The following is a 16,525-nucleotide window of genomic DNA, read 5'->3' as shown; positions in this document are numbered from 1 at the left end:
TGTATGGGGTGAAGGTGGGAGTTCATAACCCACTTGAATCAAAGTGTCGAATATGATATGTCAAGAAATTTGTAATGTTTTGAACAACCCACAATAAAAAATTAAAAAAAAATAAAAAAAATAAAAAATAAATAAAATAGATCACTAGAACTCAAGACAGGAGTTATTTATTATTCTTCATTTCTTAGGTATACTATTTTAACTTCATTTCTCAGTTATTATTTTAGTTGTTTTATTTCCATCAATCATTATCAAGTAGCCAAGTGAACTTTGTAAAACGAAATGTGAAGCTGTTTTAATTTCACCTTTTTCCATTTGACAGAAAATCAATAGATATTATAATCATCATGGTTTCCATGCTGCATTTGTATTTGGGGATTCCATTCAAACTAGAGGGGAGATAGAAGAGTGTGTGAATGTGTGGTTATTTGTAAGTGTCCCTGCCACATTGTCTCTAATGAAAATAAATTTAGGTAGCAATTAGGATTTTTCTAATTGAAACTCATACTCTCTACATAGATTTATATTAATTATATACTTAAAGATCTTTTTATCTGTTTTCCCTAATGATCTCAATTAATTTGATTTATACATCTTAATTTTTTCTGGAAATAATTATTACCTTCTTAGAATAGAAGCAAAGAACATTAGAAGCTCATCAGTTTGAACTTCATTAATATGGAGTATGCTGTATTCATAGCCCATACCATGGTCATGTGGTTGCTTAGCTTTGAAAATATATTTGGTAAAAAATTATGAAAGAGGGCTAGGGTTGTAGCTCAGTGGTTGAGCGCTTTCCTCGAACACAAGAGACACTGGGTATGATCCTCAGCACCAAATAAATAAGTAAATAAATAAATAGAAATATTGGATGCATATACAACTAAAAAGATGTTTAAAAATTATGAAAGCAAACTCTAAGAAGGAATGCATAACTTTCCTATGTTCATATATGAATAAACAACCAATGTAATGCCACATCATGTTCAAGAATGGGATCCTAATTAGAACAAGTTATACACCATACATGTATAATATGTCAAAGTACACTCTACTGTCATGAATTTTTAAATAACTAATAAAAATATATATTTTTAAATGTAAAATAGCTCCATTAAAATGTTTTTGTATTGTTGTTGTTTTCTTTTTTTCCACGAGAATTGATCCTAGAGGTGTTCTACAACTGAGCTACATACCTGTCATTTTTACTTTTTATTTTTAACACAGGGTCTTGCTAAGTTACTTAGGACCTTCTCAAATTTCTGAGCTGGTCTTGGATTTTCAATGCTTTCTATCTCAACCTCCCAAATCAAAGGGATTTTAGGCATGTGCCACTACACCTAACTTACACATGTTTCACAGATGCTGTTCACAATTATCCTTCCAATTATGCAAGGTTACTAACTTAAGGGGTATTCATAAAAACAAATGGACTGCCCTCTAGGTTAAATAATGCATTGATTCCTTTAAATCACAACAGCAAAAACCTTTACAATGAGAGAATTATGAATGATGAAATTATTTTGATTATAGTGTTTCTCAAATAAGTACAAATATAAAACTAGACATTTATTTACTTTATGATCCTAACATAGCTAAAGAAAAAATGATTTTGCTAATAAAATACTAACAAAATTAATAATTCAACATATCATGTGTGTGTGTGTGTGTGTGTCTGTGTGTGTGTGTATGTGTGGTTACTGAAGACTGAACACAGGGGTGAGAGCCACAAAGCTCATCCCTCCCCAGGCCTTTATATTTTATTTTATTTATTTTAATTTTTGGTATGAGAGATTGAACTCGGGGCCACTCAACCACTGAACCACATCCCCAGCCTTATTTTGTATTGTATTTAGAGACAGGGTCTCACTGAGTTGCTTAGCACTTCACTATTGCTGAGGCTGGCTTTAAACTATCGATCCTCCTGTCTCAACTTCCCTAGCCTCTGGGGTTACAGTTGTGTGCCACCATGCCCACCTTTTATTTAATTTTATTTTTTATTTTGAGACAGGGTCTCACTAATTTCCCAGACTGGCCTTGAACTCGTGAACTTTCTGCCTCAGCCACTCCCCAGCCCTAGGAACTGAAATTACAGTCCTGTACCATTGTGCCTAGCTACATTAACATATGTTAATGTAAATTTATTTTGATGGATAATGTTTTGATATAATTAGGTAATTGCATACAATGTAAATATAGTGCTCTTAAGTAGTTATATTTCATAGAGTGTGCTATATAATGAGTAATGACTTTTAATCTTTTTCTCATTTTGACTATGGTAAAAGTTTTGTCCAGCAGTGTAATATGATATAATTTAGCATTGGATTTTTATAAATGAATCATTCTATTAGTATGCCCATAAACCAGGATTATTTAACGTAACATCTTGCAGTATAACATGCTCTTACTGCAAAAGCAAATCCATTTACCTTATGTGGTACATTCAGATGGTAAGAGATTCATATGTGTTCTTATACTTAAGTCATTAAAACCATCACCAATATGTAACCCTACATTAATAAAATTGGAGGTAGAAAACATGGACTCCCTTAGATATATTTATAAAGCAAAAGTAATTTATAAAGAATTCAAAGAGATTAGCTGAGAAGATATGAACCTACTTTTATGGAACAAATACAAATTAGGAGCAATTAATGTAAGAATGATTATATTAAACAAATTACTAACACCATAGTTAAAGATGTAGCATTTAAACCATTGACTTGGAAGTTATCATTGCTGGTTATGTACAGATAACTAGCTAATAGGATATACACATTGATAAAAGAAAATAGAGTTAGAGAGAACTTAAGTATATGTAATGCTTAATAATAATTAAGGAAATAAATAATATAAGATAGAAGATTTAAAAATAAAAGAAAAAGTAAGGTGTTTGCTAAGCACACCAATCTTTAACATAAATAATTCAACATCAAAGCCAAATACCATAGCACAATTTTCAAACCCATATTTAGAAAGGACTAGTATTTCCTGCATTCATCTGGATCTTATTTCTCAATTTTTGATTTCCCAGTTTGATTTTTTTTTACATCTAGAAAAAACAGTCTTGCTACTCTTTTTTTTTTAAGAGAGAGAGAGAGAGAGAGAGAGAGAGAGAGAGAGAGAGAGAATTTTAATATTTATTTATTTTTTTTTAGTTCTCGGCGCACACAACATCTTTGTCTGTATGTGGTGCTGAGGATCAAACCCGGGCCGCACGCATGCCAGGCAAGAGCGCTACCGCTTGAGCCACATCCCCAGCCCCAATCTTGCTACTCTTTAGTGTCAGAATTCAAATGCTGATTTTAGAGAGATTTTTCTGCTACAACTGAATTGTTTTTAACTAAGATTTCATTATTTTTCTTACTTCTTCTTTGTAATCTATGCAACATGACATTATAATGTGGTTTAGAGCAAAAGTTATGGAATTAGATACATATCTACTTATGGTTTTATATTCTACCCATGGTATATTGGACTATTCATTGAACTTGTAAAAGTTTCAGTTTTCTGAACTATGAAATCAAGATAACAGGCTTGGCTCATTACACTGCTATGAACATTTGATAAGAGCATATTTTACAGCACAGTGTTTTGTATACAGTAAAAGTATTAAATAAATGCAGGATATTTTTTTCTTACATTAGATTTTTACTGCTCTATTATAACTCTGTGTAAATACACTTTTTATTATTGTTGTTGCAGAAGGTTTCCTAGAAATCTGAAACTTTAAAATGGAAAATATTATGAGATATGATGACACCATCAAGATTATCTTAAACAAAAATTGTTGTATTATTGACTGTTATTTCATTCACATTACTGATATCCACAATGTATAAAATATCTGATACTTAACTATTTTCTGCCCTTTATGTTAGAGATACAAATGGAAATAATATTTTAAAAATGTGAAAGATAATAAAAGCTAATTTCAAAATTGTAAAACTAAAACCTTATAGAAAAAAAAAGAAAAAGAGAGACCAAATTAAAGTGAATTATAACTTCAAGTAAGGTGTTTATATCACACAACATTAAGGTAGAACAAAGTTTTGAGGTTTGGCAACATTAGATGATGCACATCACATGCACATATACACTCGTGAATACATGCAGATGTATTTAGAGAAAAGCCATTAAGACATTAAAATTCTTCAATAAATGTGCTTAACTCTAACAACTAATATGTTGCCATGTATTAGAATTATATAATTAAATAAACCTTATAGATACACAAAAAAATATTTCTTTTACTCTTTCAATAATGATAATTGGTATTTTTCTGAAAGATGCCTAAGGAAAATTTAAAATAATAATTATTTGCCAAATTAAATATTGTTGATGCCAATGATGAATCATCTTTTGGCAGCAGTGCTTGTGTTTTTATACTATGCACTCAGTCAGAAGCTAGATTATAGAGCCATTACCTTTTCCTCTCCCCCAAAATATCTTTATTACTGCCTTTACCATATGTTTTGCTTCTTCAAAGATAATAAAGTGGCAGATGTATCATCATAGAGACACCACATATTGGAAAAGTGAGCTCATCAACTCCTTGTTTTATTCTTCAGTCATGCAGTCTCCCCCACTAAAGAACATTTCTCAGAGTTTTGATGATGAAGCACTAGGTTATCAAATTTATATCATAGGTACTTTTCTGGCTACTTGCTTTGTGATTTACATGTGTGTCCCACAACTCATGTTTTGGAAATTTAATCCCCAATTCAATAAAGGTAGGAGATGAAGCCTAACAGAAGCTGTTGGGGTCATGGAGGTCCCTCAGGAGTGAATTAATTGCCCTTATGAAGAGGGCTTGCAAGAGTAGTTTTTCATGCTTCCACCTTCTGCTGTGTGAACAACAGAGAATGCATATATAAAGGCATAATTTCAGAAACAGAGGCAAAGTTTGCAGTGCCTTCATCTTGGACCTAGACATGTGAGAAATAAATTTTTATTTTTTGTAAATAGCACAGACCATGATATTTTGTTAGAATAGCCCCAAATCAATTAAGAGCAGCACTGTAGATGAAAGATATAAGAAAACATTTTTTTTGTACTAACTATGGTGTGAGGAACACAAAAAAAACATAAATAACAAAGGATAGGGAAGGAGGGAGGGAGGCAAGCAGGGAGGGAGGGAAGGAGGGAGAAAGAGAGAGAGAGAGAGAATATGTGCAAGAGTCTTGCTAAATGCTTTTATGGCAGAATATAAACTACTTGAGTGATATACATATTACCATGATAGGGAAGGTCTCTGTGAGGAAGTAAGCAGATACGAATGAAATGAAGGAGAGATTCATGTGAATATAAGTTCTCAATTCAAAATATATGCTCATAAAATTAAATGTGAATATAGATAGTTTAGCTATGGAAATAAGATTTCTATTGACAAGTTTTATATCTGTCTTTTAGAATTAAAATTAAAACTTACTATTTCCATAAAGTTTTCCCTAGCAAAAAGTGTTATTTGAAACAGCATTAAGATTTATGCATATCTCTTTTACCTCTAGGTATAAGTCTTTGTGTGTTTTACAATCCCTACAATTGTGGCTTAAAAATAATAAATGCTAAAAATCAAACAAAAACATGAAAGAATTATTCTAAGCTATAGGCATTTTTAAAGGAATATTGTATCGTGATTATTTGCATGTGTTTTTATTTTGAAATAAAATGTCTCCATGTAAGTAGAGCAAAATATTTTAAAATATGTTGTAATATATACTTTCCCAGGAACATGAAAATTAAATTTAGATAGAGAAAAAAAATCTATTTCATCTTACTACATATCCATGGAAGCAAAACCAAATTTCCTCTAAACATTTATGAAGAGAGAGAAATCAGATCATTCTCACAAATATAGTTTTTTGGCAAAACACTGAAAAGGCAAAGTGTAAAATAACACAAATTACTTACAACCATTTTATTTAGAGACACCCAACAATCTGGTGGGAAATCCTGAAGAAGTGGTACCAAGAATTGAAGACAGCCATCCCAGTGACACAAGAGCAGCATCATGCCGATGAGATTAAATATTCTCACCACTGCACTGGCGAGATCATATGTCATGTGGAATATCTGTTGAACAGAACATAAAATTAACTCTTAATTTTTTTAAACAAGCATACTACCAATATCAGAAGGATTGATATGGTGTAGCATAAGTATTGATTTAAAAAATTAAGGAAAAGATTTTCAGAAATAGAGATTATATTTGTTTGTGTTTTCCAATGTTTGATACTCTGACTTATGAATATTATAATAAACTGTTAATTTTTCACCAGGAATAAAAAGGATAAGAAATTGATGCTTTCAAGAAAACTTCTTTTTCCAACAGTTTTTATTTACTATTTTTCTTCTCATGTTAGTAAAGATACTTTAAAACATAAGTTATTCAATTTGTTGAAAGACAAAAAAAAATATTCAAGGACTGAAAACTATAAGCAAAGAGTTTAACTGAAAAATATAAAGTGAGATTGAGAATAATCTGCAGTTAACAGCTATGTATGAAAACACTTCTATATTGAAGATGGACAGTGATGTTTAAGTTAAAAGTAATGTGGAGTTGCCTTAAAAACATTTGTACTTATAACAATCTTATACCTATATTTTTATCAAATTTTCATAAAAAGCTATCAAAGTAGGTCAGACTATTTCAGAAAGCACAATGAACATGACAAATCAAGATCTTCCTTTGAAATTTTAAAGGTGGGAACATATATCTGGGTATACATTTACATCTACTCATTTTCTAGTTGTTATAAGAAATAGAATCAGAATGTGGTATTTCTCTTTTGAAGTGTATGGAAGTCACAAGATCAACATCCATAAATTAATAGCTTTCCTATATTCAGCAGTGATTCAGCCAAGAAAGAAATCAGAAAAACTATCCCATTTGTGATAACCTCAAAAAAATTAGATACTTGGGAGTTAATCTAGCCAAGGAGGTAAAAGAGCTCTACAATGAAACTTACAGAACACTAAAGAAATAAATTGAAGAAGACCTTAGAAGTGGGAATATCTGTAATTTTATTGGATAGGCAAAATCAATATTGTTCAATTGGCCTTACTACCAAAAGCAATATACAGATTCAATGCAATCCCCATCAAAATGTTAATGACATTCTTCACAGAATTAGGCAAAACAATTCTTACATTAATTTGGAGGAATAAGAGACCAAAAATAGCTAAAGTGACACTAATCAAGAAAAGAAAAACAAGAGGTGTCATAATACCAACTGTGAAATTATACTATAGAGCTATAGTAACAAAACCAGCAATGGTATTGGCATCAAAATAGATATGAAGACTTATGGAACAGACTAGAAGACACAGAGACAAATCCACATACTAATAGTCATCTAATATTTTACAAAGGTGCCAAACACATATCTTGGAGAAAAGACAGCCTTTTTAACAAAATGTGTTGGGAAAATTCAATAGCTCTATGTAGAAAAATGAAACTAGACCCCTGTCTCTCATCCTGCACAAAACTCAAATCAAAATGGATCAAAGCCTTAGTAATTAGAACAGAAACTTTACACCTGCTAGAAGAACATATAGGGTCAACACTCCATATATAGGTGCTGGCACTGAGTTAATAAGACCCCCAAAGTGCAAGAAAAAAATCAAGGATCTGTAAGTAGAATGCCATCAAACTATAAAGTTTCTGCACAGGAAAGAAAGTGATTAAGAGCATGAACAGTGAGCCTAAAACTGAGAGAAAATCTTGGCCAATCACTCCTCCAATAGAGGATTAATTCCAGAATAAGCAAAGCACTAAACACCAAAACACAAATAACCCAATCAAAAAATGGGCAAAAGAACTAAAAAGAAACTTCTCAAAAACAAAAACACAAATAGCCAAAGGAAAAAATATTCAACATTTCTAACAATCAGGGAAGTGCAATTCAAAATTACACTAAGATTTCATCTCACTCTAGTAAGAATAGCAATGATCAAGAATATAAACAACAATAAATGCTGATGGAGTTGTGGGGAAAATGGAAGGCTTGTACAGAGTTGGTGGGACTGCTAACTAATACAACCACTCTGGGAACCTTATGGAGATTCCTCAAAAAGCTAGGAATGGAACCACCATATGACTCAGATACCCCATTCCTTAGTATTTTCTCCAAAGATCTAATATTGGCATACTACAGCAATGTATCCACCTCCATATTAGAGGAATATATCTGTAATGAGCCATTAAAAAATGAAATTGTGGCATTTGCCAGTAAATGGTTGGAAATGGAGAATATCATCCTAAGCAAAATTAGCCAAACTAAGAAACTCAAAGTTCAAATGCTTTCTTTCATATGCAAAAGCTAGAATAAAATAAAGGAAAAGGAAAAGAAAGGATAGGATAACATAAGGACCCAATCAAACACAAATTAATAGATGAGTGAAAGAAGTCTAGTAGAGGAAGGACAAAAGGAGGGGGAGGGCAGGAGGGAATAGGGAGAGATCATGAGCTGAAATCAATTTCTATGCATGTATGAATTTGTTGTGATGAACTGATCTACTATGTATAACTATAAAGCTCTAATAAAAAATGTTTATTAAATTTCTCTGCTGCTGTTATTTCACCTTGTTTAAAACAACAAACTAATAACTTAAATTTACAAATAGGAATAAATACACATAAACATCTTGAAATAAAATTACATGTTGTATAATTCACCAAAAGAATGGTATATCTTTTAATAAAGACAACATGGCTTGAGAAATTATCTACAATAGGTTAAAGAAAACACTGTACAAAATTGATATTTTGACTTAGAAACTATATTTTTGTAAAAAAATTTCTAGAATTTTTAATATTTGCATACTAACGGTAAACTAACAGTACAAATGTTAATTCACTTTTATAAAATCACCAAATCTACCTTTCATTTTCAGTATGATAGATTTTTATGAGCATTAACTCATTTAAACAATCTTAATTTGGACAAAATAATTGTATTGAGTAAAAAAAATCCATCTTTGTAGGAATGTACATAGTGTCATAGATCCTCTTTAAAGTAAGATGGAGGGTCCTGAGATTTTAAAGGCAACAGATGACACAGTTTAATATTCAGAAAGCTGTAACACAGCAATGTATTTTATAGCATTAAGAATTTTATTTTCCTCTCAGCTAATTTTTATTTATTTATTGTGTATTTGGCAAACCCACATAAAATTCCATTTGGTGTTATTCCCTCCAATATTTCTTGACCATTGAACTTATAAATAAAAACTGTATCATCATTTTCATCATTTTTTAACTAAAAGTAATATAGTGAAAAAAATTTTTGAAAAAAATTTACTAATAATGTAGGAAAAGAAAGCCACCACAGATTTAGAATGTTCAGTTTAGTAACATAATTCTGCATTCATATTTATTTCTAAAACAATGGCTGTGAGTTACGTGTGGTATGGCTGCCTAATGTAAAGTTCCGAATCTAGCAGGAAACTTACCTCCTTTTGGTCCAATTATTTGAAGTAAAAAATAACTATCTGAAATTCTCTGCCTAAAGTCTACAAATTATAAGCCTACCAGCAGCAGCCCTCACTCAATGATCACATTTCAGAGTGGAGTCTGGAATGTTCTGGAGAATGAGAGCCAATTCTTAATAAAGTTGACCTTTCACATTTTCTATATTCTTTTAAGGAAGTAGGTTATTTTAAAATGAAATCTTAAATTATTTCAGATTATTTACTAAATTACATGTGTTAGCAGTTATTCGCTCAATTTCTTTAAGAAAACCTTGCTATATCAGAAATGTTGTCCACAATGGTACAGAATAGAGGACACAGAAACCAATCCACAAAACTACAACTATCTTATATTTGATAAAGGGGCTAAAAGCATGCAATGGAGGAAGGATAGCATCTTCAACAAATGGTGCTGGGAAAACTGGAAATCCATATGCAACAAAATGAAACTGAACCCCTTTCTCTCGCCATGCACAAAAGTGAATTCAAAATGGATCAAGGAGCTTGATATCAAATCAGAGACGCGCCGTCTGATAGAAGAAAAAGTTGGCTACGATCTACATACTGTGGGGTCGGGCTCCAAATTCCTCAATAGGACACCCATAGCACAAACGTTAATAACTAGAATCAACAAATGGGACTTACTCAAACTAAAAAGTTTTTTCTCAGCAAAAGAAACAATAAGAGACGTAAATAGGGAGCCTACACCCTGGGAACAAATCTTTACTCCTCACACTTCAGATAGAGCCCTAATATCCAGAGTATACAAAGAACTCAAAAAATTAGACAATAAGAGAACAAACAACCCAATCAACAAATGGGCCAAGGACCTGAACAGACACTTCTCAGAGGAGGACATACAGTCAATCAACAAGTACATGAAAAAATGCTCAACATCTCTAGCTGTCAGAGAAATGCAAATCAAAACCACCCTAAGATACCATCTCACTCCAGTAAGATTGGCAGCCATTAGGAAGTCAAACAACAACAAGTGCTGGCAAGGATGTGGGGAAAAGGGTACACTTGTACATTGCTGGTGGGACTGCAGATTGGTGCAGCCAATTTGGAAAGTATTTTCCAAGACCAGAAATACATTCACCATTATTTTCTTATTTATTTATTTGTTTGTTTATTTTGGTCTATTCCCTAAAGACCTAAANGTGAGTGAGGTGTGGAGGAGTGTGTTGGGAGGGGGGAGGGTGGAGGATGGGAAAGGCAGCGGAGCACAACAGACACTAGGATGGCAATTTGTAAATCAATGGATGTGTAACTGATGTGATTCTGCAATCTGTGTATGGGGTGAAGGTGGGAGTTCATAACCCACTTGAATCAAAGTGTCAAATATGATATGCCAAGAAATTTGTAATGTTTTGAACAACCCACAATAAAAAATAAAAAATAAAAAAATAAAAAATAAAAGAAATGTTGTCCAGAGAAACATAACCACACAGGAAACATTTTCACACAGGAAGTTAATAAGGATATAAGACCTTTTGTAGTCTACTAGAAAAATGTTTTGTTTCCATGTAATTTCACAAACTATTGCAACAGGATAATTCCTAGATTGGAAGCGATATTCTATCCCACTTCTATTCCCACCAACACAACGTCAGTATATAGCACTTGTTTTACATTTATATACTAACTGCTATACATAAAATACTCACATAATTAATCATACAATGAATCTTCCTTATGGCTTTTAGCATTATGTATTCAATAGTGATCTCAGATTTGGGAGGCATCCCAAAGTCTAACCTTGGAGGAAGTATAAGCAAGCTATTTTAACACTAGCTAATTTCAAATAGTACAAATTATGAATCTATATTTTTATTATCTAAGTGAAAAAACAACATCTTAATGAGTACAATATCATGTTGATGAATACATGAAAATGTGTATGTAGTACCTAGACCCAATCCATGTCCCTTGAGCTCTTATAATTAATATATGTGACTTAAATGCTGAGATCTAATAACTTCAGATTTGGAATGAAATGACATCCTTATGAAATACACCCATCTGTGGATGGTCAGATTATGCAAAAAAAATGATTTAGTTTATCTATTGTTACCACTTCTTAAAAGCCTAAGGGTAGCTCCTGAGATATATCTGTGACTTTACTCATCATACTGAACAACTAGTTAATACAATTAATTAATTAATATTTAAAGTTTTTCATCTAAGTTGTACACTCATAGTTGATAAACTCACATCCAAACCAATGTTACTGCCTACAAACTTGATCTCATTGAAAAAATGGCACCATAGGTGACATGCAGCAACTTATGGAAAGATAAAGGATAAATGGGATTTCATAATGAAAGCACAATAAACCTTTTTGTTGTTTTAAAGAAATATTGCATTCTTTTGTTTCTCTTTGTAAATATTCACCTGAAACCTTAATGTATAGATAGATATAAGTGTGTGTGTCGGGGTGGGGGTGGGTGTGTATGCCATCTTGACAAAGAATATGAAAAACATTGGGCCTTCAGAATAAGACCTACTGCTAACATGTATTGAAGGCTCAATATGTCCTCATCCTCGTCAATGTTAAAATCAATACCTTAAGAGCCCTATTAACACTTTATGAAAATCTTACCCTGAATGTTGTTCATATTATCTGTCCTATCATGCTTAAGGTATGAAGTGTAGAAAGTTCTGGTACGTGAAAGAAACTCTTAGTGATATCTTTGAACAAAGCCTGTGAAGACTGCTGTTATACTAATTTTTCCAGTCCCCTAACCCTTTCTAGGATCTTTATCTGAATAACACTACCATAACATTAGAGTTACTATAACCTGTACAAAAATTAACATTACGAACATCTCAAATATCTCAGCCTCTGTCACTGGTCAAATGCAATTATCCACTCTCCAACCTCTCACACTTGTTATTTCATCTCCAGGATGTTGAATGTTTTTTACTGGATTTTTCTTTCCACTGTGTTTCCCAAAACTCCTGCATTTCCAATTAACTCCCAAAGCCCTCATCTCTTTATAAAATTATTTCTCTTGGTCTCTGCTTTCCCTAAGACTTCTGACCCTACCACACGCATCCCTTACCAAAGACTAGGTTTCTCTAGGTGCTTCCTCAACAGTAGATTTGATGTCTCATACCTCAAAAGTCTTAGGTTCTGGACAGAGTACCCTCATTTTGCAGCTCTTTTTAGTATGTTCACACATTATGTGTGCAGATATAAGAGCAATTCCCTCTCTTTGTTGTTCATTCCATTTGGCTACACTACCCATAATATTCCCATTGCTGCCATCTGGCAACCTCCCATTTCCATATAATACATATCTCCACTAATTAAAGTGTCTTTTTCCATTGCACTTTCTGTGCATTGATTTTATTAATCAAACAGCTACTTTCTATATCTGATACGGAAGATTACCAGAGAGGAAACTGCCTAGATTGCAGCTACTAAATATTTTTAGAGGAGAGCAACCTTGGTGAGGATCTAAGCAGTAGTCTATTCATTCTTGTATTCCCAGCACCATCTTGTCAACTCTTCTCAATTCCCCAAAGATCATGATTATTATTCTCTAGTTCAGTTTAAAGTTTTGTGTTTTACAGAGGTAAGTCACATGCTTATCTTTTATTCAAAATTCATTCCTACTTATCTTTTGGTATTAATCTGATAATTCTTCTTCATAAGTCAATCAATAAGTTCAACCTGCTCAATCTATAGTGAAATCCAAACTCTCTTCTATTAGTTATGTTCACACATTTTTATAAAATGCATTAGTATAAATGAATTACTACATAAACAAATTTAAAAAAAAAACTTAAAACATGTCAACCACTTACATTCTTAGTGGCAATATTATATTTCTATAATTTTACCAAATTGCTTTTTCTACAATAACTGCTTACATTGTCTATGTTCTCTTTATCTCTTAATTATTTATAAATAATAAAATCTCACAATTCTCAAAAATATTTCTAACTGAAAAAGAAAAAGAATCTTCACTTCCTAGGTGTTTTGTATAAATATATATAAATATATTAGATATGAATATATATATATATTCATATCTAATATATTTATATATTATATATCTAATATATCATATATATATATATATATATTCATTGGAATTATAAAGAAAGAAAAGTTTCATCATATCAATCTTCAGTAAGCTAGATAGTACTTAAATAGTCATAACAACTAAACACTCATAGACAGTAGTTTAGAGCAGAAGGCAGTTGTTGTCCTTCATGTCTTTAAAAATGAAGCTGCCTGTGTGTGTGTTCATGTGTGTACCAAATTCTTATGGTATGATATAACAGCCACTTATGATCATACATAGTTTTACATATAATTTTAAGTACATATATCTAAAACATTTGGAAAATGTTTTAGATATATGTACTTAAACTTGCTCTTCATTTACTGTGAAAAATCAAAGAACATGTGTTACTAAGAGGAATATAAGAAAATACTATATTATGAAATATTTGGCCAATTTTGGCAGGAAATAATGAGAGGACCAGTTATAGCATATCATATATGGTTTATACTACAAGCTATAAGAAGTAGAGTACTAACTATAAACAAGTATGAATTGTTAAAGCCATCAAGCACAGTGCCTAGGGTTGTATAGTTGATGCTCAATGTCTGCTCTTTTTCTCAATATAGTTTGGTTGGATCTGTGGGTGTGGTACCCATGGGCATGGAGAGCTGATTGTGTGTCTTTTTAACTTTCATGAGGACAATGCAGTAACACAGAATATCTCTATTGTATCTTGCAAGTGAAAAATAAAAGAACAAGCATAATTCTCATGTGCTTAATTTAATTAAGGAAGTAGTTTACACATTAAGGAAATCAAATTATAAAAGAATGTTCAAAAAGAAAATTCAATGAATTAGTACTTGGGAAAATGAAATTGATTAAAGTTTCTTCCTCTTTGTTTCTCTCAAGAATTCCTTCCACACGTGCTCCCTTCCCTATTCTTCTCCACCATGATTTGATGCAGCAGCATAAGGCCCTCTCTTACCAGGAGCTGAGAAAATGCCAGTCACGTGTTCTATAAGCTCCAGAACCATGAGCCAAAGTAAACCTTTGGCTTTCCTTTTAAATTACTTTCCTTTTTAAATTATTCAGGCTTAGGTATTCTGGTATAGCAACAGGAAATAGACTATGACAATTATTTCTCATTGACAAAATTCTGTAATATCCTTTACTTTAAAAATTTAAAAAATGTTTTTTAAAATAAAAAGAAAATACTATATTATGAAATCTTGGGCCAATTTTGGTAGGAAATAATGAGAGGACCAGTTATAGCATATCACATATGGTTTATACTACAAGCTATAAGCAGTAGAGTACAAACTATAAACAACTATGAATTGTTAAAGCCATCAAGCACAGTGCCTAGTGTTGTATAGTTGATGCTCAATGTCTCCTCTTTTGACATTCAATGCCAAAATAATAATAAGCATTGTCACTGGAAGATAAAGCTGACCTGAAAACTCCTTTATATAAGCAATTACTCTTAAAACTTTGCTGGTGAAACAAAATAAGTTAAAAAAATATATAATAGTAAAAATAATGCTTTAGAAGAAAAAAGGAGGCCATTTAAATAAATTGCACAATGTCCTTTTTAACATTCCCCAGGATATTCTCATCATTTTCATTCCAAAAAGGCTATGTGAAAACTAGCTGATTGCACCATTGGCCAGGTGAAGTCAACAGAGGAGAGAAGAGAAAGAAATCTGTTAAGATGAAAACAATACTTCAGCATAATACTTTATGTAGTGGCCATCAAAGTTACATCATGCATTGGCACACCATCCTGTTTTTCTGGCCTGATGATCCAGTCAATTCAAAATACTCATTTATTTGAGTGGAGAAAAAGCTGCACTGGCACTCTGTCTTGTCATTTGCCTTCCAATACAAATCACTAAGTACATGATTTTGGCATGAAGCCAATAAAATAGAACTAGAAATCTTGGTGGAAAAAAAAAACACACATTCTGCCATTTGATGAATCTAATAAATGAGAGAAACATATTAGTCCAACTCTCCCAAAAGAAAACGAAACCTTGAAAAATAAACAAGTGTTAGCAATGCTGGTAGCAACCCACGAAACGCTTGAGTAAGAATTATCTACTGGAAAATGGCATAATTTCAGCTCCACTAGTTGGACATCTTCCAGAGCTAAGAGTGAATTACAATGTTCTACCAATTCAGATAATAGTGCATCTGGATATTTTCCAGACTACCTGAAGTGTTGAAAGTACTTAACCATTATAATTTTTATAAGTACATTGCATAAACTAACATATATTGAAGGATCCTTAAAAGCACTAAGTCTGATTTTTGAAAGTTTGATTTTTTTATCATCAAAACCCATCTGTTAAACATTTGCTATGAACAAAATTACAAAGTTAAGTGCTGTGATCATAACTGTTCATGGCGTCCCCCCTTCTTCCCTCCCACTAACACACACACTTTCTTCTCCAGAGACCTCTCACCTGTTTTAATCAGTACTTATTTTTCTTTGGACCTGCCCCAGGTCTATCTTAATTGCTGTTCCTTCTAACACATCTTGTAGCAGACCCACTTATTAAGTTATAGCTTTATGAAGTGGGATTGGATTAGTTATGGAAGTAGGTACATGTTTGAGAATCTCCTTCTCTCTTTCCCTTTTAATGAATGACACCTTGTCCCAGTATAGAATTCTGCAATGAAAATAATTTTCTCACAGATACATAAAGACCTGATTCCATTCCTTTTAACACTTAGTGAAACCATATCTTTCCTCAACTATGTGTTAATTAATTTATTGAATAGATGGAGACCTGCCCAAATTCTCTATGTAAAAGCAGAGAGTGTAAGGCATATATGGAGGTGTCATTCTGACCTTAAATTAAGCTCCTTGTCTATGTTCACGCCTCTTGCTCTATATGCCTTTTCACTTCAACTCTTACCTGTCTCAAAGATTTCATTGAACAGACAACTACCACTTCTTTTTCAAACTTTTCTGAAACATATCCCAGCATGTGATTTTTCTCCTCTTATGTCACCCTTTGAATGTCACC

General features: G+C 32.2%; 1 protein-coding gene across 1 annotated transcript in view; it reads right to left on the bottom strand.

Annotated features, from left to right (window-relative positions):
* Hcn1 (hyperpolarization activated cyclic nucleotide gated potassium channel 1) overlaps positions 1–16,525 on the bottom strand; it is a 367,370-nt gene that overhangs the window by 168,929 nt on the left and 181,916 nt on the right. The window contains exon 3 of the mRNA XM_015497383.2: positions 5,914–6,075. Coding sequence (XP_015352869.1) covers positions 5,914–6,075 — 162 coding nt within the window. The remainder of the gene's footprint in view (positions 1–5,913; positions 6,076–16,525) is intronic.

The sequence above is a fragment of the Marmota marmota genome, unplaced genomic scaffold (genome assembly GCF_001458135.2).
Source record: "Marmota marmota marmota unplaced genomic scaffold, marMar, whole genome shotgun sequence".
Lineage (NCBI taxonomy): Eukaryota > Metazoa > Chordata > Mammalia > Rodentia > Sciuridae > Marmota > Marmota marmota.
Note: the sequence above shows the minus strand (reverse complement) of the source record. Positions and strands in the feature narration are given on the sequence as shown.